At 41.2% G+C, this 27,970-nt stretch overlaps 2 protein-coding genes across 7 annotated transcripts in view; one reads left to right on the top strand and one right to left on the bottom strand.

Annotated features, from left to right (window-relative positions):
* cfap45 (cilia and flagella associated protein 45) overlaps nt 1-1,637 on the top strand; it is a 5,148-nt gene extending 3,511 nt beyond the window's left edge. Inside the window, exons 11-12 of the mRNA XM_042222569.1 lie at nt 1-225; nt 597-1,637. Of these exons, the coding sequence (XP_042078503.1) occupies nt 1-225; nt 597-663 (292 nt within the window). The 3' untranslated portion in view covers nt 664-1,637. The remainder of the gene's footprint in view (nt 226-596) is intronic.
* Nucleotides 1,093-27,970, bottom strand: LOC102303963 (clathrin heavy chain 1). Of its 6 annotated transcripts, none has more exons than XM_005927329.3 (35): nt 26,909-27,970; nt 24,414-24,621; nt 23,938-23,940; nt 18,873-19,141; nt 18,505-18,666; nt 18,232-18,345; nt 17,936-18,109; nt 15,284-15,481; nt 14,863-15,063; nt 14,430-14,582; nt 14,170-14,292; nt 13,841-13,978; nt 13,468-13,632; nt 13,198-13,378; nt 12,948-13,111; nt 12,744-12,869; nt 12,476-12,618; nt 12,100-12,334; nt 11,871-11,993; nt 11,574-11,719; nt 11,208-11,391; nt 10,873-11,065; nt 10,569-10,726; nt 10,274-10,438; nt 10,037-10,144; nt 9,563-9,730; nt 9,126-9,275; nt 8,873-9,004; nt 8,667-8,777; nt 8,349-8,519; nt 7,985-8,206; nt 5,681-5,701; nt 3,067-3,104; nt 2,898-2,973; nt 2,643-2,782 (listed from the first exon to the last, which is right to left on the bottom strand). In XM_005927329.3, exons 1-34 carry the CDS (start codon nt 26,948-26,950, stop codon nt 2,943-2,945), a joined length of 4,920 nt encoding a protein of 1,639 aa, XP_005927391.1. In that variant the 5' UTR covers nt 26,951-27,970; the 3' UTR covers nt 2,643-2,782; nt 2,898-2,942. The 6 variants fall into 6 exon arrangements, 5 of the variants coding, with proteins under 5 accessions (XP_005927387.1, XP_005927389.1, XP_005927388.1 ...); XR_001336476.2 differs by having other exon boundaries at nt 2,687-2,782; nt 3,067-5,511; XM_005927325.3 differs by lacking the exon at nt 3,067-3,104 and having other exon boundaries at nt 1,093-2,782.

Raw genomic sequence — 27,970 nt, 5'->3', positions numbered from 1 at the left:
AGTGCAGCAGGAAGAGATGGTCAAAGAGCAGGTGCAAAACGACAGGCAGCATCACAAAGTGCAGCAGCACGCGCAGGACATCCGCCAGCAGATGAAGGAACGCGAGATCTTAGCCACAGCTAAGCGCAAAGAGACCTTCAAGGAGGCCGAACGGTTGATGGAGGAAACTCGGCAGAGACGTCTGCGCCTCGATGAGCTCAAACAGAAGAAGCTCCAGGAGCTTAAGTAAGTGTGTGTGTGTGTGTGTGTGTGTGGGGTGGGGGGTGTTCACATAATGCAAAGTGTTTCCTCTTCATTCACCTCGCTGTGTGTTTGTAAACCACTCTGCATTTCTCCTATAGTGGCTCTTTCTCAAATAGTGTGTCTTCTCTTTCCCCTCACCCCCAGCGGGTTGCAGCAGACAGTTGCCCCTCCCTGAGTCTGGTTCTGCTGGAGGTTTCTTCCTGTTAAAATAAGAGTTTTTCCTCCCAAGTGCTTGATCATAGGGAGCTGTGTGATTGTAGGGTCTTTACCTAATAATGTAGAGCACCTTGAGGCTGTTGTTATGAATTACTGCCATACAAATACATTGAATTGTGCTTGTTAATCCACTACAGGGCTACAGGACTCTGTGAAAAGTACTGCAATCAGGTGGAAAGAAAGGTTCAGACCTTGACGGGCTGATCACCTGACCACTGGATTCAAACGACAACACGTGAGAAGTTCTCATCTGGTCGCGCCATTGTATTTACAGTCTAATTTAACGTGTTTCAATGTGGGTTAAAATGTAAAGGAATGTAACAATAAAGACTAATAATTTACTAGTATGGAAAACACTGGCATTCATGTATTTGAGCTGTTAACTCTATAAATAGATTCAGCAACCATTAGAATAGCTTCTGGGTTTTTCCAAGTCTTCAAATCTCCAAACTTCTGAGGCACACCCAGTTATTCGTCACTATAAGCAGGCCCCAAATATGACAGAACCCTCTCACTTCAGAAAAGAGCCTCAAGGGTTTTCTCTGTAGTTACTGCCTATTTAAACTGATGTAGTCTGTTTTATGTATATTGAAAAAATAATCAACTTTTTTGCCATCACACACAGAGACGGGGTACAATTTTTAGTTTTTATTTAGGCTAGTAGTTCCCTTTCAATTAAGTCATATTCTTCCACTTATCGATGACAGATCCCCTTTATTAATATGCATGACAACAGAAAGGAATTCAACTTATGTCAGGGTTAGGATGACACTTTACACACACAGCTTAAAGCATGTAAGGAAGTTAAGTACATCAAGGTAAGTAACAGGCTCTTATTTCAAACCATTCTTGACAGAGAACTGGATGTATGGAGACTTAGTAAATTTCTTCATCGTAACCATCTAAACACACAACCTACAGGAGTGTTTATGGAGCTAATCGAGCTGTCGTTAAAACACTAAACGTTCCACCAGCCTGTCTTCCTCTGCCTCTTTCTTTGTTCTTGCCACTAAGCATTAACAAAGGAGGTAACAAGACAGGGGAGGGGATGGACGACAGAGAGGTGGGGGTCTCCATCTAAAAGTTTTCAATTCTTCACATCTGTACACGCGAGGAGGAAAAAGAAAAAGAGGGGAAAAAAAAAAAAGTAACGGTGACCGAGGGGAACACCACAACACCTGGCATACACGGACCTCAGCACGAAAAGGGTTCAGAGTAAATACATACACGCGGTACGGTTAAGGGCCCTGGGGTTTAGTGGCCGTGGTCCCGTCCTTGCACATACACAGATACAGTCTCACACAAGCACTGTACAAAGCACAAGAGGTCACCTTAATACATGGAGCTAATGAGGGAGCGCTAATATCTAGATGGGTGGAGTGAAGAAGCCCAGTACAGGCTGAGAGAGAGGGGGGGTTAAAATTCTTATTCAGACCTTTAGGTCTCACACACACACACACACACACACACACACACACACACACACACACACACACACACACACACTCTCTCCAGTCACACAGTGACATACGTCTGTATGCATTTAAAACTCCATAAAGCTACACGCCTGTGCAGAATATACTATCATTACTTAGTGTTGCTAGCTATAGCCACTGAAATGGCAATATATGTTCAATATTATATGTAACCTTTTTTCCTCAGAATATACAATGATGAAATGCATTATACAGACAAACGAGACAATGTAAGCTGTCCACATGTTCAGTACATCAAAAGTAAGAGCTCTTCTACATTAATTTCTTCATGAGTGCAAAATCCAATGCTCCTCCACCTACTTCAAAGGCTCATTGCTGAGCTTGAGCAAGTCCACTTCTCCATAAACCAATAAAAAATTTTGACATTAACAAAAAACCTCCAAAACAAAACCACACAAAAATATCTTAATAAGTAGTCATAAATATGGAATGTGGAAAAAAAACAAACGTGTGGTCCAATTTCTTTCAAACAATACAAATAAAAGTCCTTCGATGCAGTTAAGTGTTTTCTCTTGGAACAGGACGACAGAATAAAAAAATAGTGCCAGAAACGAGAGTGGGCTGTTGCTTGCTTGTGGCCCCTGTTGTGAGTAGAAGACCATGGGAAGCTGGTGAGGAACACAAAGGAGGGAGAACAGATGGAAGGAAGGTGTTGGGTTGAGTTGTGGGTGGGGGAGGATGTGGGTAGTTGGGTGTTCACATGCCGTAACCGAAGGTGGTCTGTGGCGGCTGGCCGTAGTTGGGTGCTGCTGTGTAGCCGTAGCCGTAGGGCTGCTGAGGAGGCACGGGCACGTTGGGCCCTGCTGTGAGCATAAGCTGGGGTGTGCCTGCAAGACAACGCCAAGATGAGTACTTAAAAACACCACAGCTGCAATCAAACTATTAAATCTATCCTCAAAAGGCACTACGGTCATCCAGTTTTGAACATGAGGCCTTTTTTACCGTAAACAATGGGTTGAGACTCTGTAGCCTGCTCTTCCTGTTTCCTCAGAGACTCGGAGGCTTCGAGTTTGTCCACCTGTGGGGGCACACGACGACAGCGGATGTGTCACACTTCAGTTAAAGTGAAGACGACGGGGCTCTTGAAGAGCAAGGGTTTGTAAAAACTGACCTCTGGGTTATTTCACTGGCTGACGGATGGGACCATTCCTGACAGGCGAAGACGATTACAGTCCAGATTTAAATAAAAACAGACTGCGGGAAGCAGGCCTCGCTAAGGAGCCTAAGAGGAATAACTACAACTACAGAGCTACTGGCTACTCTACCTTATGGACATCCACTTACTGTGAAACGAATTAGGGAGTAAGGAGGGGAGACAAAGACAAACAGCTACTGGGTAATAATGGTCCCACCATCCAGCCACCCAAAAACATCTACTCTAACATGTTGAACAAGTGTGAGTATGTAGAGAACCCACCCTGCACCAGTGCAAACACCCTGACATCAGGCTTTTCTTCCAGAACACTACAACTACGCAATTTCAACCATCTTACTGTCACATTTTACCTTTAACTTAACCTCATTCTTTTTTTAAAAATCACTGTCGTATACTAACCAACCTGCTTGGATCTGTCGTCATCTTTGTTTCCTAGCTTAGCATCCAGTGTGTTCTGAAAACACAAATGCCAATCCACACCAGTAAGAACTTGGTGTTTCCAGGATTTAATACTTTTACAGGCGAAAGTGGCCATTATATAGAGGCAAAATTAAATGAATGTAAAATAAGGTCAAATAAAATGAAAAGGTAAATATATATAGATTGATAACCCCTTGCTTCCTCCTTCCAATCATGCAATGAAGTGTTTTAATTCCTTTTTTGTTTTTTTACTACTCACCTGACCTTTACCAGAAAAGAGGTGTGATTGGATGAAGCCCCCCAGACTTTTCAGGCTTTAAACTACATTTTCTAAAGCCTGAAAATCAGACGTTCACTTTTGTCACTTTAATATTATTTATTGTGCAGCTAACATGCTACATATCGTATCTCTAACTCCCTGCATGGGTGTAAACAGCTCTGTAAAACATGTAAAAGCCTTGAGATAAACTTTCTCAAACTTCCCATTATTTCTTCTTTGGTGTTTTAGCCTCAGCTCAGAAGCAGACAATGACAGTCGAAAGGACAAAAGATACAGTTGAAACAATTCAGAGAATTAAGCAGCCAGCGGGAAGCTTCAGATATTACCCTCAGTGCTCTCGGCTACGCCAGCGTGCATTGCAGTTGAGATAAGATAACTTAAACAAAAAGGGGGGTTGGATTCTCTCACGGTGGTTTTGGGTTCAGTTCTCTACATACTGTCTGGTTTACTAGTGAAAAAGAAAAACATCAGTCGATCTAGTTAAGAGGCCGTTTTAAGAAAAGTGTGCCGATTTATTAGAGACATGCTGAAGCAGCAGTTTAGTCATTTATTTCTTGAGGAGTGCATGAGAGAAAGACAGAGAAGCAGAGAGCCAAAGTGGAGGGAGTGTGAACGACAGGGTGGAGGGGATGGTACTGTACAGCCAGTTCAACGTTTCCAAGAAGCAGGCACAGCCAACAACATGTCTCTTAGCCTGGCCTGAGTGCAGCTGATGCTACCAAGGGAGGAGGAGGGAAATGCATGCTGGTCGTTTTCTACAAGTTCTGATTTTTTTCTCCCCAGTGGATACACCCGGACTACAGATTTTATTCCCTGACCCACAAAAGCAATTTGTCGCTTGAAGAGAGCTCACTTTGCAAGAATACTCAAAGAAACAGAGAAACATACACCCTCTAAAAATGCATGTAACAGGCTAACATTTATGGTTTCTAATGCCAGTATTGTAACTATAGCACTGAAATAAGTACAGGCAGACAGAAAGCAACAGAAAAGAAATACTTTGTTAAAATGGAGCCTCTGTGGCTCCTCTAATGCTAATATTACACTCAGCTGCAGTCTATGCTAATGCACCACTGTTTAAACAGAACAATATCCTCCCAATATTTGATTAAAACCAAAAAAAGGCAAACCTAGAACATCGACAGTATGAACACATCTGCTTCCTGAAATAAACTTGTTAGCAGTAGAGCGCAGCTGAGCAGAGGTACGAGACAGTAAAACATGAATTAATCTACAAATCTCAGAAAAAGGACCTGACCCACAGCAGGTGAGGGGAGGCTAAGCAGAGTGGCACTGTTCACCCACGGCCGAGGAGAGCTGATAAGCATGCTGGCTTCAGTCGAGGGCTCGGTTGCACGTCTGACACAAATATGTGAAAGGGCTTTCTCTAAGAGGCAGACTTACAAAGACCAACTGAGAGACTCTGAAGCTGCTTTCAGCTGTGGCAGGTGGCCGTTACCGTTGCACTGCTATAACAGATCTTCAAAAAAAATGACTGTGGAAGTGTCATAAAGTCTCAGGAGCTGAATCAGCAATTAATCTGAGTTTAGCTGTCAGCTACGTGTCCAATTCACCAATCAGTTCTGTGATTCCTGGCCTGAGGCAAAACTCAAGCCGTCACGGACACACCAGCAAGCCGATCAGGGCTCTTGATGGGCGTGAAGAGCCCCGCTCTGGAGTCTCGTGGGTTGGTAGGTGGTCTAGTGGAGATGTGGAATTTACAGTCAGAAGCAGCAGAGAGTGACATGGGAGAGGGGACGGGAGGGGAGGGAACATGCAGTTTGTACTAGTTTTACTGCTCCAAACTACAGGCTACAGGACAGGGGACAGGGTCAAAAAGAATGATTAGAAAATGGATTGGACTTTCACCTTTTCCTTTATCGCATCAACCTGGAAAGGAAATTCAGAGAGGCAACTTAGGGAGGAAAAAACAAATGGGAGTCTCCCAAAATAGAAAGTGACAGAGAGAAAGAGAGAGAGAGAGCAAACAGAGGACTTGTCACTTAAAGAAGAAATATAAAAATCCTACGAGTGATGCGGGTAATTAATGCCACTTTTGATACAAATGCACACTTGAGATCAAACCTGCTACCGTGAACTTGCGCCTCACTTTTTAGACTAGTATAAACAACATGGCTCCTCTATGTTGCTAAAAAAGACCCAGATATACACAATCCCTTCATTTAACGTGACACAATCACTTTGTTTCTTTAACAGCTTAAATAACAGACTGAAGTATTTTGAATTTATCATCAAAAACTGGAACATAAATGTGTAAATGCTTCACTCGGGTCTGCGCGCTGTTATGAAAGAATCAGGTGTTTCTCTTTCGTGTGGGCTTTGCTTGCCATGTAACAGAGATAAATGGCGTAATGAGTCACGCAGCAGTTATGAATCTCCTCCGTAACACATTTGTATGGAAAAGCAGCTTGAATAGATGGAAACCCAAATGAAAAAAGGAAAACACCAGTGATGACACATGGTGACTGACAGATGCAAAGGACGATGAACATGAATGAAGGAAAGAACTGGCAGTACTGGGAGGTGGGGGCTTTAACTGTGCAATACTGTTGAGAGTCCAACAGTATTTGCAAACACATTTTAGCTGCTGCTACTGTTTCTTGTAACAGATGGATGGAAATCCTGGGCACTGATCAGAAAAAAGATTTCTTAATATTTTTCTTAGTCTTCCAAAGATGGCTGAAGGGACGATGGGACTAATTTAAGTCTTTAAATCTAACAGCAGAAGAAACATCTCTGCATGTCCTTATACAGTTGTGGTCAGAGGTTTGGACACACACAAACACTCACCATGGGCATGAATGTCATGGTTACTTTGGGCTTATAATGTTCTTTTTCTAGGGTGGAATGATTGTACAGCATACATCTTTAATGATTTTAAAAGACAAGGGTCTGGTGCACAAGTTTGAATTTATTTATGATCTTCTGCTATTTAGACAGAATCAAAAATGCACATAAATCTGATCCACAGTATCTTTTAACTTGACAAGACTTATTAACTTCTCATTAGTGATCAGAATTGACTACAACTGGTTGTTTCTCTTTACCAGCATGAAAAGGATTTGTTTGACAGCACTCACTGGAAGACCCAAGCTGTCACCCTCAGATGAGAGGAAATGGGTTAGGATGTTCAGGAACAACTCAGGAACCACCATGAGGCTTAAGCCTGTCATGAGCTGGAAACTGCTGGAACACCAGTAACACTTGTTACTGTGAAGCAAGTTTAACATCACCATGGACAGAGAGTGCTGACCAAAAAAGAAGTCCCTGCTCCAAAATAAACACCTTCAAGCGGAGTAATTTACAGCTTACCACATGAACAAGACAAATGCTTTCGTTGGAGAAGTAAAGGTGAGGGTTTTAAACATAAGTACCAGCTGTCAACCATGGTGGTGGCGGCATCATGCTCTGGGGCTGTTTTGATGCCAGTAGTACTGGTACATTGCACAACGTGTATGGAATAATGTAGGAGGAGGATTATCTCCAAGTTCTTCAACTTCATCTTAAATCAGCTACACAATTGAAACTTGGACAGAATTACATGTTCTAACAGGAAAATGATCCTAAAAACACATCAGAACTGTTTTTGGAATGAATAAAGCAGACTTAAAATACGTTTCTAGAATAGCCTTTCCAAAGCCCCGACCTCAATCCTATTTATAATTTGTGGAATACACATAAAAGCCAACTAATTTAAATGAATTCTTCCAATTCTGTTAAGAAGAGTGGTCAAATATCCAGCCAGAATTACAATGAAAGCTTATTGATGGCTACCAAAAGCATCTGGTCGATGCTTGCTAAGGGACATTTAACTAAATATAAGTGGGGATCTATGTATATATGGTACCCTGTATTTACCTTTGTGTCTGTGTGGATTAGAGAAAATATAAAATAAATTCAAACGTATGCAGCCAATTCTTGTTTTTAAAAATATTAAAGATGTATGCTGTACAATCATTTAACCCTGGAAAGCGAACGCCTCAAAGAAATCACTTAGCTGCAATGACATTCATACCCATGATGAGTGTATCTAAACTTTTGACCTTACAATTATAAATTGGGTTTCTAACATGAGATGCTTTTCTCTCTTTAGAGGCCTTATCATAAAGTCATTTACTTTGTCCTAATCCTCATTACCTCTGGCCAACCCACCTTAGTGAGATATTCCCTCATGACCTGGATGAAGTACGGCATGGAGAAGTCCATGATATTGTGTCGCCAGGCAGTCTCCAGTACTACGTCGGGCCGCAGCAGGTCGTAGCAGGTGAATAGGCAGGCAGCAAAACACTCTTTCTTGTCTTCCTTCAAGAACCAAGCCAGGAGCTCTTCTGCCAGCTCAGTGTCTTTGGACTCTGATGCGTACTGCATGGCATCCTGCAGGAAAAAAAAGCCAGGTCAACAAACTGACACACCTAATCGTTTGTTTCCACGCTCAAATGTAAATTTTTATATTTACATTGCTTTTAGGAATGTACTTTTCTTCTGCAACTCATTTGTTAATTTTGTACCCACGCACCTTGTAGAGCTTGTCCTTCTTGCAGAGCTCGACACTCTGTTTCCAGCGGTTGTTGCCTTTAAAAAGATAGGCTGCGATCCTCCTGAATTCAATCAGCTCGTGCTTCTCCAGGCTCTGGGCGAGCGAGATGTTGTCGAAGTTGTCGTAAGCGTCGATGGAAGTGCGCAGCGCCTGAGTAACACGAGAAACAATTGTGAGATTAGGCTGAGAAAGCAAGATGCGGAACAACTGCAACGTTTTAAATGTGTGCTTGCTGGAATTAACAATAACAAAGAGTTTCTCTTGTAATCAAACAGAGCACAGCACATGAAACCATACCGCATAGTCTTCTTCATTGATGAAGAGGTTGTTAAGTGCTTCATTCACCGACTTGTTGTTGTGATTCTGGACAGACCTTAGGTAAGGCTTAACCAGAGGCAGCTGTTTCACCTGAACAGACAGAAATGTTTATCAGTTTTCAGTCTGGCAAAAGTCTTGATCTTTTGATTTGAACCAAAGAAACAGTCAAAGAAAATCATACTGACCTTGCTGAAGAAGTTGACAGCACGTGTGTGATCCAGTCTTGGAGAGAGGACAATAAGGAGGTCATTCAGCAGCAGTGGTTTAAACTCGAGATAAAACTGGACGGCCTTGTAGTACAGCTCAACGTTAGCCACCTATGACAAACATAATGAAGTTAAACAAGTTTTTTGGAAAAAAAGGGCAGCTCTGTGCTGTATTCCTGTCAAGAGAAGTAGTTGTTAGCACTACCATATGCTTTTAAATTATGTTTTGTACCTTAGTGACAATGTCTTTGAACTGGCTTTCCTTCCAGGCATCAGCTGGGTGATTCATCATAGTGATGATGGCATTGTCATATTCCTCATACTTGTCATAGAGGAACACAAGTTCTCCCCAGAGGTGGGCCTGCTCAGCTGCCCTGAGAACCTGACACACAAACAGACATCAAGTCAAATTTAACAATTGAAAACGAATGCGGGTTTATGGACGTTACTGAAGATCTCAAAGTTGTAGATGCTGTTCCTCTGAGGAGTTTATTTACTTTATTTCTTTTTAAATCCTAATTCTTTAGATAAAGTTTGGTTAAAATGTTTAAAACAATCACATTATACTGAACTGCAGTCGCAGTCTGTGTATTGTGATGCATTTCGTCAGATTCCTGCCAAAATCTGCTTGGCTGTAAAGCTCATACTAAATCCGTTTCTCACACCCACCTTTGGAATGTTAACACGGGACCAGAAGAGCTCCAGGTGTTCCCTCATCTTCTGGGGTTTGAATTTGGAGTAGAGGATAGCCAGCTCAGTGAACATGCCCATGTGAGCACGCTCCAACCCAAGGGCAGCCTCTAGCATGGTGATCAGCTCCTCGAAGTAACCACGGTCCTGGAGGATACAGACAGACTTAGTGACACAACTATAACCCTTAATCTCGCTCCCCTACACAATCTGGGAAGTTATTTTGAGGCCCTTGAACCATCATAAACAAAACTCAAGTCTGTAGATACAGTGCGCTGAGGCGCAGGAAAACAATATACCATCTGTAAGCTGGAGAAAACTGGAAACCCTGCTATCCTCAGGCTTATATGACTGTTGACTGTTATTTATGCCAGATTAGTGATAGTATACATGCTCACCTACTTATCATTCATTGAAAGACCATGGTGTTTGGCCAACAGGTACCCCACATACCTGGTAGTAGTTGATGAGCTCCTCCAGTTCATCAGCGTGGACAACAATATGCAGGCCACACATCTGGGCAAGACGGAACTCCTTCCCATCTACACAAGCAAAACACACCTGACAGAGCAGAGGGAAAAAAAAAACAGCTGTTAAAATTAGTCAGTCGAGGGAGTTTGTGTTTTGAACATAAGGCTTGAACTTGATCTCACTCTTTATACTTTCAAAAATGAAACTGATCTCCTTCACCTCCTTCCAGGTACGGGTGCTGTTAGCCTTGCGGGCACCGTCCACAGCTGCCTGGTATTCTCCCAGGTGAACCAGAGTTGAGGCCAGACGGCCAAAGTTTGACACATTATTGTAAAGCAGTTTGGCTGCCTCGTACATCTTGTCGTCATAGCATCGATCACCCACCTAATGGAAGATGAACAAATTAAGTTAGACCAGCGAAGCAGCTGTAATTGTAAACACGGGGTAAAGAATTAACTGGGAACTGCTGTATGTACAACTGTGTGTGTGTGTGTGTGTGTGTCCCAGGACCTACTTGCTGAATGTGAGCATTATTGGGTCCGTTGATGAACTCTTCCAGCTCGGCCAAGCGGTTGGTCTTGGCCAGGGCGAAGATCAACTCTGTCTCAACATATGACTCGCGGGCTTTCTTTCGAGCCATCTGCAGGAACTTCACCAGGTCCTCCCAGTTTCCTGCACACAAAAATTAACTACCATAAGCACCTATCTACTGCATATTTAACATTACGCCATTTAAGTATCTTGATTAAATAAAACAATAAGGTAAGTGATAAAGATCTTAGATCTTAGTTTTAAAAAACTGAAAGAGATCATCTTACCGCTTTGGGCTGCAGCTTGTCCCACCTCCATGTAGGCCGAGGGATCATCAGCCTTAATGTAAGAGTCGATGGCTTCTTTCACCAAGCCCTTCTGAAGCTGCGCCTTTGCCAGCTGACTCCAAACTGGGGGCTCATTGCAGCGCTCAGCGAATTCATAAGCTCTGTCCAGGTTGCCGATGTGTTCGATCAGGACCTGGACAGCAGCAAACATTCAGATCGCTGAATATCAAAATGACCGGCAAAACTCTGAGGGCTGTTAGCACGCTCTGAATTAAGACAAAAACAAGGTGTTTAAAAACTTTAAAGAAGTTGTAGTTAATAACGAAAGCGCGCACCTGCACAGCAGAAGTGTTGACATCAAATTTTCTAAATATAGCAAAGGCCTCCTCAAACAGCTCATTGCTGATGGCAATGTTTGCAATGTCTGGGGCGTCGTAGTTGTCCAGACGGTTAATGTACTCCATGACGCGTGTCCGATCAGCTTTAATGGCAGTCAGAATGAGGAGATTCTGAAGGTTTCTGAAATCAACAAGATACAAGCTTTTCACTAAATGCATTATTGAATATATCGAATGCTTTGCAAGCTCAATGTTCGTCAACTGGAACAACAACTATGAGCAGGGGACTCAGTGATGTCTAAATCTTGGATATGAAGGGTTAAATAAAAGAAGAACAACATTAAATACAGGTAAGACTCTTACCTGTGTTCACTAAAGACAGAATTATCCAGCACAATCTTTTCCAGAAGCTCAATGAGCTCGTTAGGAAGGTCGGCGGTCATGAAGGCCTTGACTGTGACAGACACCTCCTCTGGATCCTGGGTCTCTGATAAGGCTGTCTGGACGACCTGCAGCAGAGACCGACGACAAACATGATGCATAACAGCTGATGATTGGTTTACAGTATGCAAGCTAACGAAGTGTTACAGCCTGGGAACTTTTAACAATACACTAGTTTAAGTGGCATGATTTAGTATCAGAGATAGTAAAAAGTCACACCTGGTCAATGAGTGGTCTTCTGTAATGGTTGGTCTCCAACAGCACACTTGCCCACAGCTCTGGGTTCTTGCGGCGTACAAGGTAGCGGGACAGACTCTTGAACAGTGAGTTCTCATTGCACACCTGAAGCAGAACGAAAATATTTGAAATAAAAGGCCAATAAAAACCTCGTATTACTAATGACCCGGAATTTCGCCTTCCAGTTAAAATGATTTGTTTTTAAACTCACGTGAATGAGTTCCTGGTCACACTGTCCTCTTTCATAAGCCACGCAAGCCAGGTGGGGGTCTCTCTTTTCACAGTACTTGCCCACCACGCGGCTATCATAGTAGGGGTTCTCCCTCAAGAAACGCTCGGGGTTGTTGTTGCTGTCGATGTAGATCTTGGCCAAGGCGTTGTGGGTTGCAGGCTCCTCACAGCCTTCATGAATACGAGCCTCCAACCAAGGCAGCAACAACTTCAAGCTGGAGAAGGAGGCACAGTAAACGTGTCACAAGCTTTGACAGAATATCATGAAGGGAAAGGACCAGTTTAACACACAGGTCGAGTTAGACCGCCGAGCGAGCGATTCCTCTTTTGCGGTGCACAGTTCTTTTGGTTCTCACCGATTTCTTTTCTCCACTTCAGCGACCAGTTCATCTGTGGAGAACTGTCCTCTCACCACCATGATCAGGTTCTTAATTACATCTTCGGCACAGTCCACATCCAATAATCCACCAATGACTACTGGCAGACGGCTCGGGTTCACCTGGAATAAATGACAACAGAATTATGACACGTTTCCATCAAGGTAAAAACAAATGCACAACCACAGAGGTAGACCAATACCGAGAGAGAATAAACGAGTAAAAGGATGGAGTTTTATTAATGTACCTTCTGTACATAGATCTCAATGTATTTCTGTAGGCTGTTGCGGTACAGGTACAGGACCAGATCGTGGACGAAATCAAAGCGGTCACACACGATGATCAATGGCAGCTGGTCGGTAAGCTTGGCTTCCTGGAAAAAACACAATAAAATGTTGACAGACAGAAAAATCACAGGTTTATTTTGCAGATAACCGTTTTCTGCACGGACCTTGAGGAAGTTCTTCACACGTTCGGGGTCGTAGCAATTGCTTTCTCTGCAGATTCTCTCCACCTCTTTGATTTGGCCTGTTTTGCACGCAGCCTGAATGTATTTGAAGTGAACTTCAGGATCCTGGCTGAAGTTCACAATTGAGCCCAAGAAATAGAACAAACCTTCAAAGCAAAAAAACTCAGAATTAGCAAAAGTAGTAAAACAAAAGATACGTTAGGTTTTGTTTTTTTGCACCTTCCCCACTAACCCTCAAAGCTCTTGAATGACTCAAACAGTTCAGTGAGGGATTGAGTAGTGAGCTGCTCGTGGTACTTGGAGGCGACCTGCACGCAGATCTGCAGGTTCTGCCGGATGTTGGCAGATAACATGGCCCTCAGACACTCCAAGGAATCCTCCACAGACAGGGAGCCAAAGAAATTCACCAACCACTGAAGAGATAAATAGAAAATCATCAGCGACACAAAGACAATCACTGCAAACCACAACAGCAATTTTATATTCTCGATCTGTGTCGTACCTCTGGGTTGAGAAGGTGTGTATGCACCACTGCTCGTTTAATATCATACAAGTCAGTGTAATGCTCCAGCGCCCTCTGCAGGAGGCCTGCTTTCTCACACAGTTGGGCCACGTGAGCGCGATCATAGTGGGTGAACATCTGGTTACCCAGAATGGCATCTGCAACCTGCAACAAATGGCACACAGACAGGCCCTGTCACACACAGACACTCAAATCCAAACATGTCTGTAAACAGCAAAAGATTTGATCTGTTGTGAAAGAAGTTGGGGAAAGAAAGCTAGAGCGCCGTTTTAGTTTAGGTGAGACCTACTGGTCACTGGTAAATGAAATAATCTGGCCTGTCTGGACCTGATGTATCTACATGTTCATGTACCTGTGGTGCATGGACCAAATTCATTTCCAGCAGGCGTGTCTGCAGTGGTCCCTCCATGGGTCTGTTGTTCTTCAGGGCATCTAGTAGGAAGGACGTGCACTGCTGGATCAGGTTGTACTCCATGAATACGTCAACAATCTGGAAAATTAAATAACAGAGAAACCGCAAAAGTTAAACTCTCAAAATCTTGGTTGTGTTGCTACACATCGCAGAGGTGTGGGATATTTTTGCAATCATGTGCTCAGCTACAACTGTGAGAATAACTACGATTCAGATCATAGTCATAGTATCTTTTAGCCACGTTACCCCCCAAAAATCTTTATTTTTACCTGTGTAATGTCAGCCAGTGGCTCTTCATCCTGAACCAGCATCTGAGAGAACTGAAGACCTTGCTCTGGACTGATCCGCATAACGTTCCTTAGCAAAAAGATCCAGTCTGGAGTGTAGCCAACCTACAAGGATGACAGACATGTAAGGATGTATGAGATGCTCCCCATCTGTGATGTAGGTGTATTAAAAAACAAAACAAAACACTGTGAACCATATTACAGCCCAAGATATTTTATTTACCAAGTCAGTCATCACAAACCTTCTTGGCATAGAGAACAATCTTCTGGAATTGGCCAGTCTCTGCAAAGCACTGAATGACCTTATTGGGAACATTGGCTCTGAGGTAGACGCTGAGGGCGAGAGTTGGATCTACAGACTTCACCAAGTCTCCGAGCTCCTCAGAACATTCCAGCTGTAAACACAAACAGAAGGGTTAGAAACTATAACAGTGATCTGCCATGGTACAGTGGAAAAAACAAAAACAAAAAAAGGGAATCTGGGTTTCACTGGCCTACATGATCTTCTGCTTTATACTAAATGATTTATGTGATTCAGTGAGTCAGAGTAGCACTCAGATTTTACATGGTCTCAGTTTTTTTTTTACTCTATGATATGATAGATGAACTTGAGATATAAATATTTAAACTTAAGATAAAGACTGTCCACTTTAAAACCAACCACTAAACACATACCTTATCCTCTTTTAGCCATTTCTCCAGTAGCTGCTTTCGGCCCTGCTGAAGGACAGGTCTGCAGAGCTCCAGAGACTCAAACTTATTAAGTTGGCCTTGATCCAGCAAGATGCCAAAGTACTGAAGCAAGGGAGACGTCTGGCCTGGTTGGGCGGGAACACTTTGGAACCTACGGATGGTGTCTGGTGTTCGCAGAATACCCTGGAGAGGTAGGATGGAAACTTCTTAGCCCATTGAAAATACAAAAAGGTAAAATACGGGAAAAAGGAATAAAAGCAGCGCGCGGGCTGTACTCCCTTTAAACAATTTTTGAAGCAATATCTAAACTTGTTTTTACAAATTTTCTTTGGTTTTCATAGTTATATAAGCTACTGAAATCTTAGACTCACAGTCTCAGTGCACAGAAGCACAATGGCAGTACCTTGGGTGCATTCGCTGCCACCTTTGCAGCCTCTGAGTAATTTCCTGCTGCAAAAAGGGTGTTGAACTTGCGAGCAAACAGCTCCTCAGCACCAGCGAGGTTGTTGCGGACAGCCATTCGGAGTGCAAGGTCTGGGTTCTGGAGCACATTGGTGATGTATGGAATGATGTTTTCCTCCTCCACGCATACAGACAACACCTGGAAAATCAAATGTGCACATAAACGCATGTGTAATTGGTAACACCCAACTTCCTTTACAGTTAGTTAGAAGCTGTTCATACTTTTTAAACAGCTGTTGTCTTTGCTAGCTATTTAACACTGATATTTGTGCTGTGGCGTATGCTAGGTGTACTGGTGGTAATTGCCCGCCTGACAGAATTAGAACTGAACCGCGACAAAACACATTCACTGTGACTTTTAAAGGCGTTTAAATGTTACTGACTGCCACTAATGACAGGGGACCTGTATCCACTGCACTGTTCTTGCTGTTCTAATCACATGATGCAAAAATGTATACAAAGACAACAATTATTCATTCACAATCAATTCTCTCTCATTTAGGGAAAACACCACGGCACTCAATAGTTTGTAAAGTCTTAACTATCTCTAAAACTAATAATGACACACTTACAAAATTAAGCTGGCACATAACATGATGGGAAATCCTACAGCTGGAGGCTGAGAAAAGTAAAGACACATGGAGGTGACGCGAACAGTGATGCTCCAAAAAAACCTTCAGACCAAGAAAGGAGCTGTGTTTGGTGTTTGGATGCTTTTCGGTTTTACAAAATGAGACTCCTTTTGCTTAATATCCCTTCACACTCCTTTATCACAAGGGGGTCATCTGATATTAAGGGTCCCCTCTAGTTATTATTGTAAGCATCATTACCTTACAATAGTGTTCCCCAACCCCCTGGCCATGGACCGGTACCAGTCCATGAGCTGTTAGGTTGAGGCTCGGGTGTGAAATTTATGGTTATCATTGACTTGGTTTCCCTGGGTCTTTTCCCGTGTTGTAGTTGTGTCTTATTTTGAAAGAAATATTTACTCGTTACCATAGCGACCAGAGAGCATTAAAAGGCAGAGAGGAGGACGTTACTCTCAATGTTGTTGGTGCATTTCAGGAGTACGCTGCTAATAAAGTTACACAATTACACAGTAAATTCGCATTTATTATTATATTTGCAAGATACCACAGTTGTTGTCTTGGTCGTATCATTTTATTTTGTTGTTTATCCGCGACACCTTAAAGGCCGGTCCGTGAAAATATTGTCTGACATTAAACCGGTCCGTGGCGCAAAAAAGATTGGGGACCGCTGAATTATAACAACAATCATCTTGAGGTGATTGTTGTTGTGATTTGCGTTATATAAATAAAACTGAGTTGAAATTCATCTTCTTCAACTTTCAGTGCAGCAGGGCTCAGGGAGCTAGGTGAGGCTGAGATGACGTATTACTCTGGCCTAACAGGTGTTATTCCTGGTGACAGATTAACTGTAACATGCCACATGTTGACTTTGTTTTTAAAACACCGGGAACAAAAAGTGCCATTATATTTAAGCTAAAAGCATAACAGGCAGTGTTATTTATGTTTCGTTTTCCTTTCATTAGGATCACATTAAACTGTCTTTATATTCTGTACACTCCTAAAAGACTAATGAACCTATATAAAAGATTCACATCATACATTCAAAAGAATCTAAATAATAAATACTATGATGCTCCAAAACTGGCAGAATATTTTTTTTTTTAAAAGTTCTTAGTTCATGTCAAACTGTATCCAGCTACAACACCTTCCAACAAAAGTCCACCAAAATGTAAATGCAGTTTGGTGTACAGTGATATAAAGACACAAAAAGAGACAGGCACATATTCGACACAAAACTGAGAATAACTGCTGGCAAACCTGGGTTTGAAATTAAGTTCACTGTTCAAAATCTGAGTTAAAAGAACTGCATTATGAGACCTGCACTTGTCACGTTTCTGAATTACATGCAGGGATTACCACAAGCTGTCGTGTACAGTGTTACACACACAGTTGCACATGAAATGTGTGTGCGTGTGTGTAGCACACTGGCCTGTGTGCAGCAGACCCGCAGGTGAGAGCCAAGAGCAATAACAGGATTAGACTGCGTAGTCTGCCTGGCCAAGCTGAGGCCACCTGCTGTTAGTGTCACATGCTGCCTGACACTGAAGATGCTGCCACTGCCTGATATTTTCAGAGATTTCCTCAGTCAAGGTCACACCCAAGGCTCCACGCTGACATACCAGGGCCAACACACCACAGGGAAAGTAGTCCACTACACATGTGTGCAGACTGGTTTAAAAATATACATCAGGTTTGGAAAATATCTTTAAGCAATTTTCAAAAACAATATGTAGTCACAAATATTAAAATAAAATTGGAATCTGATAAGAAATATATTAATTTTATCTGTCACATATTTAAAACATCTACCAAAAACATTATTCAACTCATTTTGCATCCAAAATTAAACACAGTTTAACCTGTTCACTTGCACAAAGGCCCAGATGAAATATCTATACTAAGCTTGGCTCTGTGCTCCACTGGAAATTAATAAGCGGCTCATTCATCATTGCATTCTAGACTTGCTACTGCAAAATGTACTCCACAAGTGTACATTTGAGTACCTGTCCTTTCCTGTTGACTCCAATGATTCCAGCAGTAGGTTCATGGGGGGCAGTGACAAAAATGGTCTCTCCGCTGATCCTGTTCATGTAGATACAGGTTCCAGTTTCCAAGTCATATAGGTGGATGTAGCCATATTTGGTGATGAGAAAGACTACATCTTGCTTGGAACTGATCTAGATGTACAGAAAGGGGAAGGGAGATATAACATGTATAGATAGGAAGACTCTTTAGCAGGATACCAAACTAAATACTAAATAAACAAAGCCTCAGATTAAAGAAGAGGGAGGTTTTGTACCTGCATGGCCACAGGGAAGTCATTCTGGGCTTCTGGAGGAAAGAAAACATCCACAGCTTTCTTTGGAAACGGCTGGTTCCCAGTTGGTGGAGTCCCCACTTCAATAATATGGAGCTAGGGGAGAAAAAAGTAATGAAAACAAAAAGAAGACAAAGCAAGACCCCAAATGCCTTTTTCTAATCAGTATTAATTTCCACTAAAATTACTTCATCCCGATCTTTTTATTTTGCAGCTACGAGGCTTTGAGCTTCTCTTAATAAGTATAAATCTTACTTTTCCTCCCGCCTGTCCCCGCACGGCAAAGCAGAACAGAGTCGATTCCTCGGTGTTGCCTTCCATCTTGAACTGTGCAAATCCAGCAGCATGTCCTTCAATAGGCTGAGAAACCTTTCTGTCCACCGAGTACAACTGCATGGCTCCAACGACACGGTTTTGCTGAGGAGGAGAGAACGCCCACAAGTCAGACTAAAGTCTGTGATGGGGTTTTTTCTGCTATAAATTCTGCTATATCATAAACTTACCCTGCAATGACTAATACAAATGTGATGCATTTCACACACACTGACATCATTTTAATATTTTGTCTGAAATATTATTTTGATTGTAATATTACGAGGCTAAAGCAAACTGTGTTAATTCACCTGTGCAGAAATGCCAATGAGCAGCAACCACTTCTGTTTGGCATCAGTGCGGTAGTTGATGATCTGGCAGCCTGCCAGGCTGGAGTGACGGTCAAATACTTTGATTGGCTGAGAGTCACCCTCCATGCTCCAATGGTAGACCGCGTTGTCTGTGACCAGGGCGACAGTGTTGAGGGAGATCCACTTCCAGAAGGTCACGTCATCCGTCATCGTGTGAGCCTTCATCTTGCTCTTCATCTCAATGTTAAAGATCTGCAGGGTCTTTGCAGCTGAAAATATTTAGAGCTGAGGTTAACACGTTAGCCGCGCTGGGACGCTGCTAGCCCACCCCCTCCAAAATTTTTAGATTGTAACATTTAAAACGAGGAAGAAAGAAAGAAAACTTGAATCGGTCTACTGACTAAAGCTACGGCACACAACCCACAGCAGAGTTTGGGAGGAAATCAATTGGGCATACCTCTTCCAATTGCGGGGGAAATGCAGGTAATCGGGGAGGGTTTTGGTTTTTTTTGGTTTTTGTGTGTGTAACACCGACAGACCATACAAAAAGCCAGTACCAGTGTCAACAAAAAAGGGGCAAGACCAACAAAAGGGCAACCACTTAAAATGTTGGATCTGCATTCAGTAACATCTGATGCAATAAACTGTTACGTGTTCATCTGCGTCTAACTATACAACCCTCTTGTGATAATATAAAATCATTCACCAATTAATTACTCTTCTTTTTATTAGAGAAACTCAGACTGTGCTTAGCACTGCATCAAAGAAATACAGCTCCCACATTCATTTCAGTGAGGTCGGCACAGCAAGAGGTAGCCAAGATTGCAAAGAAACTAAATGAGGTGTGCCAAACTGTTGGCTAAATATCCATAGAAACAAACAGATTCATTTGCAGTGGCAATGGAGGATTGGAATAACCCAATCCCTTATCATAAAAAGCTTTAAACTCACAGATCTATCAGTCAGATTGGTCTTCTTCCAATTAGACTAGAACCAGTGTATAGGCCTGTATGTTGCTTAATATCTGTTGGCAAGAAAACTGATACCCAAATTTTTCTTCTATTCCCTTGAAACTGGTACTGACACCCAAATTTCATTATCAGTTACTCTTATTAGCATTCTGATGCAGTTGCAGGTGGTTGCATTTTTTAATGCAGTACTGGAGCTTGATTGGAAATAGCACCAATTAGTGCTGGGCGATATGACGATATATATCGTGTGGACGACAGAAAAGTGTCTATCATGCCATTTTGTCTTCTATCCTTTCTAACCTAATTTTATAAATTATTACATAAAATATATCATTAACCCTTTAAAACCGGAGCAGGCACACTCCTTTTGCCTAACTATTTTTAAATCCCTGTAGAACTGTAAACACGTAAGCTAGCGCAATAATTGTTCTTGCATATGAAACCGGAGTTGTACTTACATCTTATGCCATTAGCTTGTCCTAGGTCACGGTTTCCTTCCACATATAGCTTTGCAAAAATTGCATAAAAAGCATTTGCAGAAACAAAAACATAATATTCCAGAAACAGGCTTTGCCGATCCGATCAGTTGTTCATAACACTTCCTACATTGGAATACGTCAGCGCGAACTATCGCGTGTCAGCACCTGCCCGAAACCGGACGTGACATCATTTCGCGGAAATGTAGTTCTTTACCTTCAGGGCCTTATAAGCCTTTGCTGGTGTTTTTAAAAGTCATGTTTGACTTTATGCTTTTCTGTATTGTTTCTGGGATGCTTAGATCTCAAATTACACCGTTGTAAATAGTTTATTTTGATGCACATGCTGTTTTTTTTTTTTTTGCAAATTTGCATTATAATATTTTTCATTTTTCCTGAAGTATATAAAAATTTGTGTATCTCAAAAATAAAACTATGAAGACACTAAAAATAAATTTCTCGTGGTTGGAAACTATTTTGTGCAACTTTTTTGTATTTAAAGTTTTAAAGGAATAAGCCTCTTAAATTTCTCTAACTAGAAATATATGTAAAAAAAACCAAACAATTTTAAATTTTTTTTGTAGTTTATTGCGCTTTTTTGCAATTTATGTAGTTACTATGGACTTAATGCATACATATTATTACAATTTGGGCTATAACGGTTGTATTGATGTATAGCAACTTAAATTCTCCCACAAATGGCACTACAGCATTTAAAAATATAAAAATAAGCTCTGGCGGACTTGGTTCTATGGTAGGTCTTAAAGGGTTAAATAGCCTGCGGCAAATAAATTTGTGTCGTCTTCTCACTATACATGCTCTGAACTTTATGCAAGAAAAAATAAAGTATAAAAATTGATATTTTTCACAAAGAAACTCTTGTGGTTTTGCGATATGGTGCTGCTTTGCGTGCACCCGGATTTGCAACATGCTTTACGGTAACTCAAAACGATGGACGTGCGACAGGTTGCAGTTTCATGCCTGGACATGCAACAGGCAGAGACAGCTACACAGGCAGCCCAAGAAGAAGCACTTTTACTGAAAAGAGGGGGTACGTCTGTGATTTGGTTACATTTTGGGTTCAACAGCACCAACATGGAGCAGAAGATGCCCATTTGCAAGCTATGCTATAAAACTATTCCTGCACTCAGTGGCAACACAACAAATCTCTTCTATCACCTACAGAAGGTCCACGAAAAAGAATACTCAAGAATGCAGAAAATCCGAGCTAAACCAAGTTGTGGAACGACGGGAGCAATTTGGGAAAATTGCTGTATCTTCAGCTATACTACCTGAAGATACAGCAGTCTTTCGCACAAGGCACGCCGTATGAAAAAACTTCCCAGCGCCATAAACAAATCACAGGAGCCATCTCACGTTACATTTATAAAGGCATCGCCTCTGTTTATGTAGTTGAGAAGGACAGCTTTCGTGACCTCGTCAAAGTTCTTGATCTGAGTTACGTTATGCCCGGTCGTAAGCACTTCAGTAAAGTCGAGTTGCCTTGCTTATATGATGTATGCCGGGCCAAAGTAGAGAAGGATGTTTGCAGTGTCGTGCATTATGCCTTGACAACTGACATATGGACGAGCAAAGATACGCACCCCAACATGAGTGTAACCATCCATTTCATTAACAAAGACTGGACCCTTTGCGCTCGCTGTTTACAGACTGCGTACTTTATAGATGACCACAGGTCAGGTGGTATATCGTGATATTTATCGTTATCGTGATATTAAATAATTCATATCGTGATAAATATTTTTTCCATATCGCCCAGCACTAGCACAAATACTATGGTGTCTTTGCTTCTCAGATGGCTCAACAGTGACCTTTCATGCAGTTTTGGTTCAGTATTTCAATTCTTCATCAATATTTCAATCCAAACCAGATCAGTTAGGAACTACTGCCTACCTACTAGTATGACATGGTCCACAGTGCATGCTCGAAATGACCTCTGTTGAGCTTTCCACCCACACAACCTACTAAAGAAATCAAACTCCTGTCATGTTGTCATAGGTCTTAGGGGATTCAAGCTGAAATTTAATCCCAGAATAAGGGATGCGGTTTGGGTCTGAATGCAGATTAGTAAGACCACAAAGCACAAAAACAGATGAGATGATGAGAAGGATGCTGGACAGATGCACTCACAGCCATTCTGTTCATTTCCTCCAGTTCAGTCGCACTGGAGGAAAGACACTTCAATTCTTATAGGTATAAGCTCTAGTCTCAATCTGGCCCAAACCAAATAAACCACATGTTTCACTGGTAACAAAGTGCATGACTGACAGTATAGTGGCATTTCTGAACAGTTTTTGGTAATACTGTGGGTATAGTGCACAATAAAATAAACTGCCTGCATAACTACAATGCAAGATATAAAGTGCAAAATTATTAGTCTAGAATATATAAAATATAAATGTGTGCCCAAACCCTAAATAATTAACACATGTATATGACTAATCCTCTGGTATAATAAAAATTACAATTAGTCGCTATTTAAAACAGAGTAACACCACACACTGAAAGTGTGAAAACGTGAACAGTTATTGAAAACCTGTCATGAATGTCAGTATCTGCAAGGTGACAATGAGGTAATGAGCATTTGATGTTAATATCTGCGTTGTCCCAGAGGCAAGCCAGTCAAAATTGCACCTGCACACTGAGCAGCACATTTTTGTGATATGAGGCTGGCATCACAGCCCAGTTGTTTTAAGCATTCTCTGTTTTTCCTACACTCACCAAAAAAACAAAAGAAAACCCTTAAGCCTGACCTTAAAATGGGAAAATCTCATTAACCATTCTGTTATCCTTTTGTGATTGCCACGGTGTCCTTTTTGACAGTTTCACATTTTTAATACGACCATATCATTTTGTTTTCTGCATGTTTTTTCCCCTTTTACTACACACACGTTCCACTTTATTATGAACTATTTTCCAAGGCATCTCAATTTTTCCAGATAATCACCTGACTTTCCGTATATTACGGTGACTGTCAGTCACAGAAAATCTTCATTTAGTTTAGACAACTTTCTGACTCAGATGTTCAGCAGCTATGTGGATGCCTTCAGGTTGTGAATGACAGTTTAAAAATAACTCAGGAACTGTATTACTGAAGGCTTTTATTGTTGCTGTGTAATGAAGACGTAGACAGATTTACATGTGTTTTCACCACAATGTCAGTGCATTAATTCGACTATATGACCAACACAGGCACACACTCTGGTTATCAAATAATAACAAAATATGGGGAGGATAACGTCTAATTTATTACTTTTCCAATGCAAATATATAACCCATAGGTTTTTATATTTTTTAAATTTGTCATCAACTCCAGTACAGTACGAAAATAAGGTACAGTGTTTAGAAATGGTCAACTGTGATATAAAATATATTTCCGGTGTAGCTAATGGAAAAAACACGTGAACACAGAAAACAAAAGGAAAAAAAAAAAAGATATGGTCCTTTAAGCTACTGTCTTAATTTTGTTGTGCTCGCCTACTGTTATTACTGTAAATCCAGACATTCGTTTAAATTACTTTCATTACTGTGCAAACATTTCAAGACAGTGCATACAGGATCACTCTGACAACTCATGATACATAAAATTCAACTCACCGTCTGCAAACATAAGAAAGCAGTAAGAAATGAAAAAGAGCAAAAACAAGCAAAATAGACAAAGGATTCATGACAGCATGACAATTTGCTAGTGCTACTGCTTCGTGAACTAAAACAGCAAATTCTAAATGTAGCACAATTACATTTCTACGTACACACACACTATTTAGCTACTAGTCGTTTTCAACAAACAGAAATGGGGTGATCTACATATGAACATCAAAATGAAAAGCAGACTGTGATGGCTACATAACTGACAACACAATATATATATATATATTTTTTTATTTTTATTTATTTTATTTTTTTTTTTACACAAATGGACCAGTGTACTTTTTACAAAAACAAAACAAATATCAAGATAGCAAGGTACAAACCAATTTTAGCTGCTTAATTTTTAAGTCCATGTGCTTTGAAATCCTAGCACACTTACTACGTGATAAAAGCGCAACAGTGGATTTAAGATGGGGGCTTACCTTTAAGGGCAATAACTTTGCTAGCAGGGTTCATGATGGCGCTGTCGGCAGAGATGGGGCGACGAATGGGGTTGTTGGGATCAGCCAAATCAATGATGACAACCTGAGCCTGTTCACCAACCTTCTCTCGTACACAGATGAACTTGTCAGACTCCATTGTAAGCGTGCTAAATCCAATGTTGGCTGGGTTGATCCCCAAGTTCTGGAGCTGGCATATGAAGAGAAGACCTGTTTTAATGGCAGCCATTGGCACACAGTACAATATCGAAGACAAAATTTCCTTTGGCAGGATTTTTCCTTAACCAAAAAGGTTCTGAACTTTCATCAAAGCAATATCACCAATATGTGATACTCAATCATAAAATGTATTTTTCCAATGTCCAGAAATAACAAAATTGTACAGACCTCTGTTAAAGAAGCTAACACATTACTATGATTATATAGTAGCTAACAGGGCTTCCTAACACAAAGGCCCACTCTAAGGCCCAGTTTGTTTACTTATATCAGCAAATATGATCATATCTACTAACAGCGGTCATCTATGTTTATGCTGGATACATTTCAAAGACACTTTGATAAAATACTCAACATTTATGACAAAGCGGTTGGTAATATTCTAGAGTTTGATATTATGTATGCAGATGATCTTGTGGTCATAGTGCTAGTAGTGCTGATCTCCAGCAGCTCATACACATATGTTCTGCCAATGCTGTAGAAAATAACATTACATGCAATCCCCGTAAGTGACCTGTAATGATTTGCAGAACTGAGGAGGACAAAGATTTCCAGAGTTGAAACTTGATAACAATCTTACTGTCGGTAGTAAGGTCGAATATCTGGCTCATCTTATTACAGATCAAATGACAGGTAATGATAATATCTGTAGGAAATGTTGACTGATGTATTCACAAGTGAATTTCCTCTTATGCAAATGTCTGTACAAAGGAAAGGAAAGTGAGTTCACGAAAACCTAATGTAGCTTTAAAAAGATGCTATGATGTTATTATTGAAGAGACAGACAACTCAAGCAAGGTGTTTATAATTACTCGTTTCAGTAGATTTAAAGCTTTATTAAAAATATTGTGAATTAATTTATCTGCAGGCTCAATGCTTCTGAGAATGTGGGCTTAACACACTGATAACATGGAACCGTACGTTATCTGTCTTTATTGTTCAGACACTGGTATAGTTATGGGAAGTTGAATTTAGTGGGTTTGTTTTTAATCTCTTTGTGTTTTTTGATATGCTTTGTTTATATGAAATACGTATCTGAGATAAACAAAGACTGAAGAAAAATTATTTTTTTTTAAAAATTAAAAAAACAAACAAACAAAAAAACCCCAAAAACAAATTATGCAACCCAGTATCACAGCAAAACGTGTAACAGACATGTTGGTCTACCATGTTCATTTCACGCATTGCCCGTCCAAAACGTGAAATGGACACGCATGCAGAAATTGCATTACCAGCAGGGGGAGATAATAATATTGTAGTAATGCAACAAGGGCAGTGACCACAGGGCAAATTGTTTGTTTATATATATATATTTTGGCCCAGAAATTCATAGCTGGTGCATCTCCAGTACATTCTTCACTGTAAAAAGCCAATGATGTCAAGTATGCTTATTTCAATTGTGCCTTTAGTTAACAAAAAAACAAACAAAACTGAAGCTTGGCAAAAGGTCATCCAAGGGTCACAGTATAAACAAAATCTCCACAGGGGTTCAAGCTTTGATTTATGGTTGGGAACCTTGGGTATATCCAATACAGCCAGAAGCTGGGATGTACCAGATGACTGACTGATATGAATGTGGACAGCAGAACAAAATCGTATTCTTTTGGCAGACTGAATGGACCACCTGGTTCACTTCAGATAACGCGATGAATGGGTTACATTTCAGTCAGAAAAACCCTAAAGAATAACCCGACTCTCCCTTCAGCAGTAAAAATGGCCTGTCGTGACATAACGTTTCTCTATGACGTGAAGCAGCTCGGAGTCTAGTCAGACTGCAACTGACCACGGTTTCACGGCTCATAACTTAAATGGGCACATGACAATAACATAAAGCATGCTTTAAACAGCTATACTATGCGTTCATGTTATGCAGGTCAGCGACTGGAATGTTTCGCCTCACAAGGTCCAAACGTTAATTCGATATTGAAATAACGCTGAACAGACCAAAACGTGGCCGTGCATCAGTCATACGCTACAACCCAATAAATAGTCACTCAAGGTCAGAAAAGGTGATTGTCGTTAACTAGTTTCGCCTCCTGGCCGCGAGTGACAGCATCAGTACAATGAATGAGGAGCTAGCATGAGAGGCTAGTTATTAGCTGCTGGCTAAACGGGGGATGGGAGGTCATTCATTTGCTGCGGTTATTGACGTTTAACGCTAGCTGAACTAGAAAGCTGTCAAAACGACCGTTAAGCCGGAAAATGAAGGGATCAAAGAGAATGTAAGGAAACGATATAGCTACTAGATTCGACCACTTTACCTGCAGGTGCTCCTGGAAGCGGATAGGCAGGATTTGAGCCATGGTTGTTTCCTTGAGCTTCTCCGGAGTCCTGAAATTCTGGTCGTACAGCTAGCTAGGCAGCAGCAGCACCGCGCTAGCTACGACCTCCTCACTGAATGTGTAGGTCGGAGCCAGTCGGTGAAAACGATAGCACTGTTTTAAAATAGGCAAGATGCTGTGGGTAATCGTGTTTCCGAAGTGAGATATCAGTGGAAAAATGTTAAATACGCCCCCCCTTCTGTGTATGCTTTCTGCACTGCATCGATGGATAGCAGTGGCTATGGCTGATCTTCTGTCCAAAATCCGCAATGGCGGCGGAAACGGCTCACAGCTTTCCCAGTCCGGAAGCATCTAGGGATCTCTGGAAGGGCACTGGCTCTGGCCCTGAACGTATGGACAAGAAGTTCACCCCAATTTAACTAAGAAATAATATGAAAAATGTTTCTACTCGATAAAGTTGCATACATTGTAATTTTGTATAAAAATCAACTAGTTTTTTGGACATGTACGTCAGTTCCGTAAATAATAATGCTATTTTATCAAATCTGACAGCATATACGTAAAAATTTAACCCTTCAGACGTTATTAGAATAAAATAAAATAAAATAAAATACACAATTTTAAAAAATACACAACCCTTATGTGGAAAATATTTCAGATGCTGATTTTTGTTTTACTACTGTCCAAGATCTATGTTCAGATTTTGATTGGGAGTAAGCAGAATTACAAATCAGTATATCAGAGACACAGCTCAGGTTGAGCGCTTTGGAGACAGAAATCAGATGCAAGGCTGACATGGTTTGGACATGTGGAGAAGTGGGATAGTGGATATACTGGAGAAAGGATATTGAATATCGAGCTTCCAGGCAGGAGGAAAAGAGGAAGACCACAGAGAAGGTTTGTGGATGTAGCGATGGAGGACATACAGACTGATGGGGTAACATAAGAGGATGCTAGAAATAGGGCGAGATGGAGGATGATGATCTGTCATGAGGAACCCTAAAAGGGAGCAGCCAAAAGAAGACTGACAATTTCCCAAGT

The sequence above is a fragment of the Haplochromis burtoni genome, unplaced genomic scaffold (assembly GCF_018398535.1).
Source record: "Haplochromis burtoni strain Fernald_Lab_line unplaced genomic scaffold, NCSU_Asbu1 Contig_88, whole genome shotgun sequence".
Lineage (NCBI taxonomy): Eukaryota > Metazoa > Chordata > Actinopteri > Cichliformes > Cichlidae > Haplochromis > Haplochromis burtoni.
The sequence above is the reverse complement of the archived record's forward strand: the minus strand, read 5'-3'. Positions and strand labels throughout refer to the sequence as shown.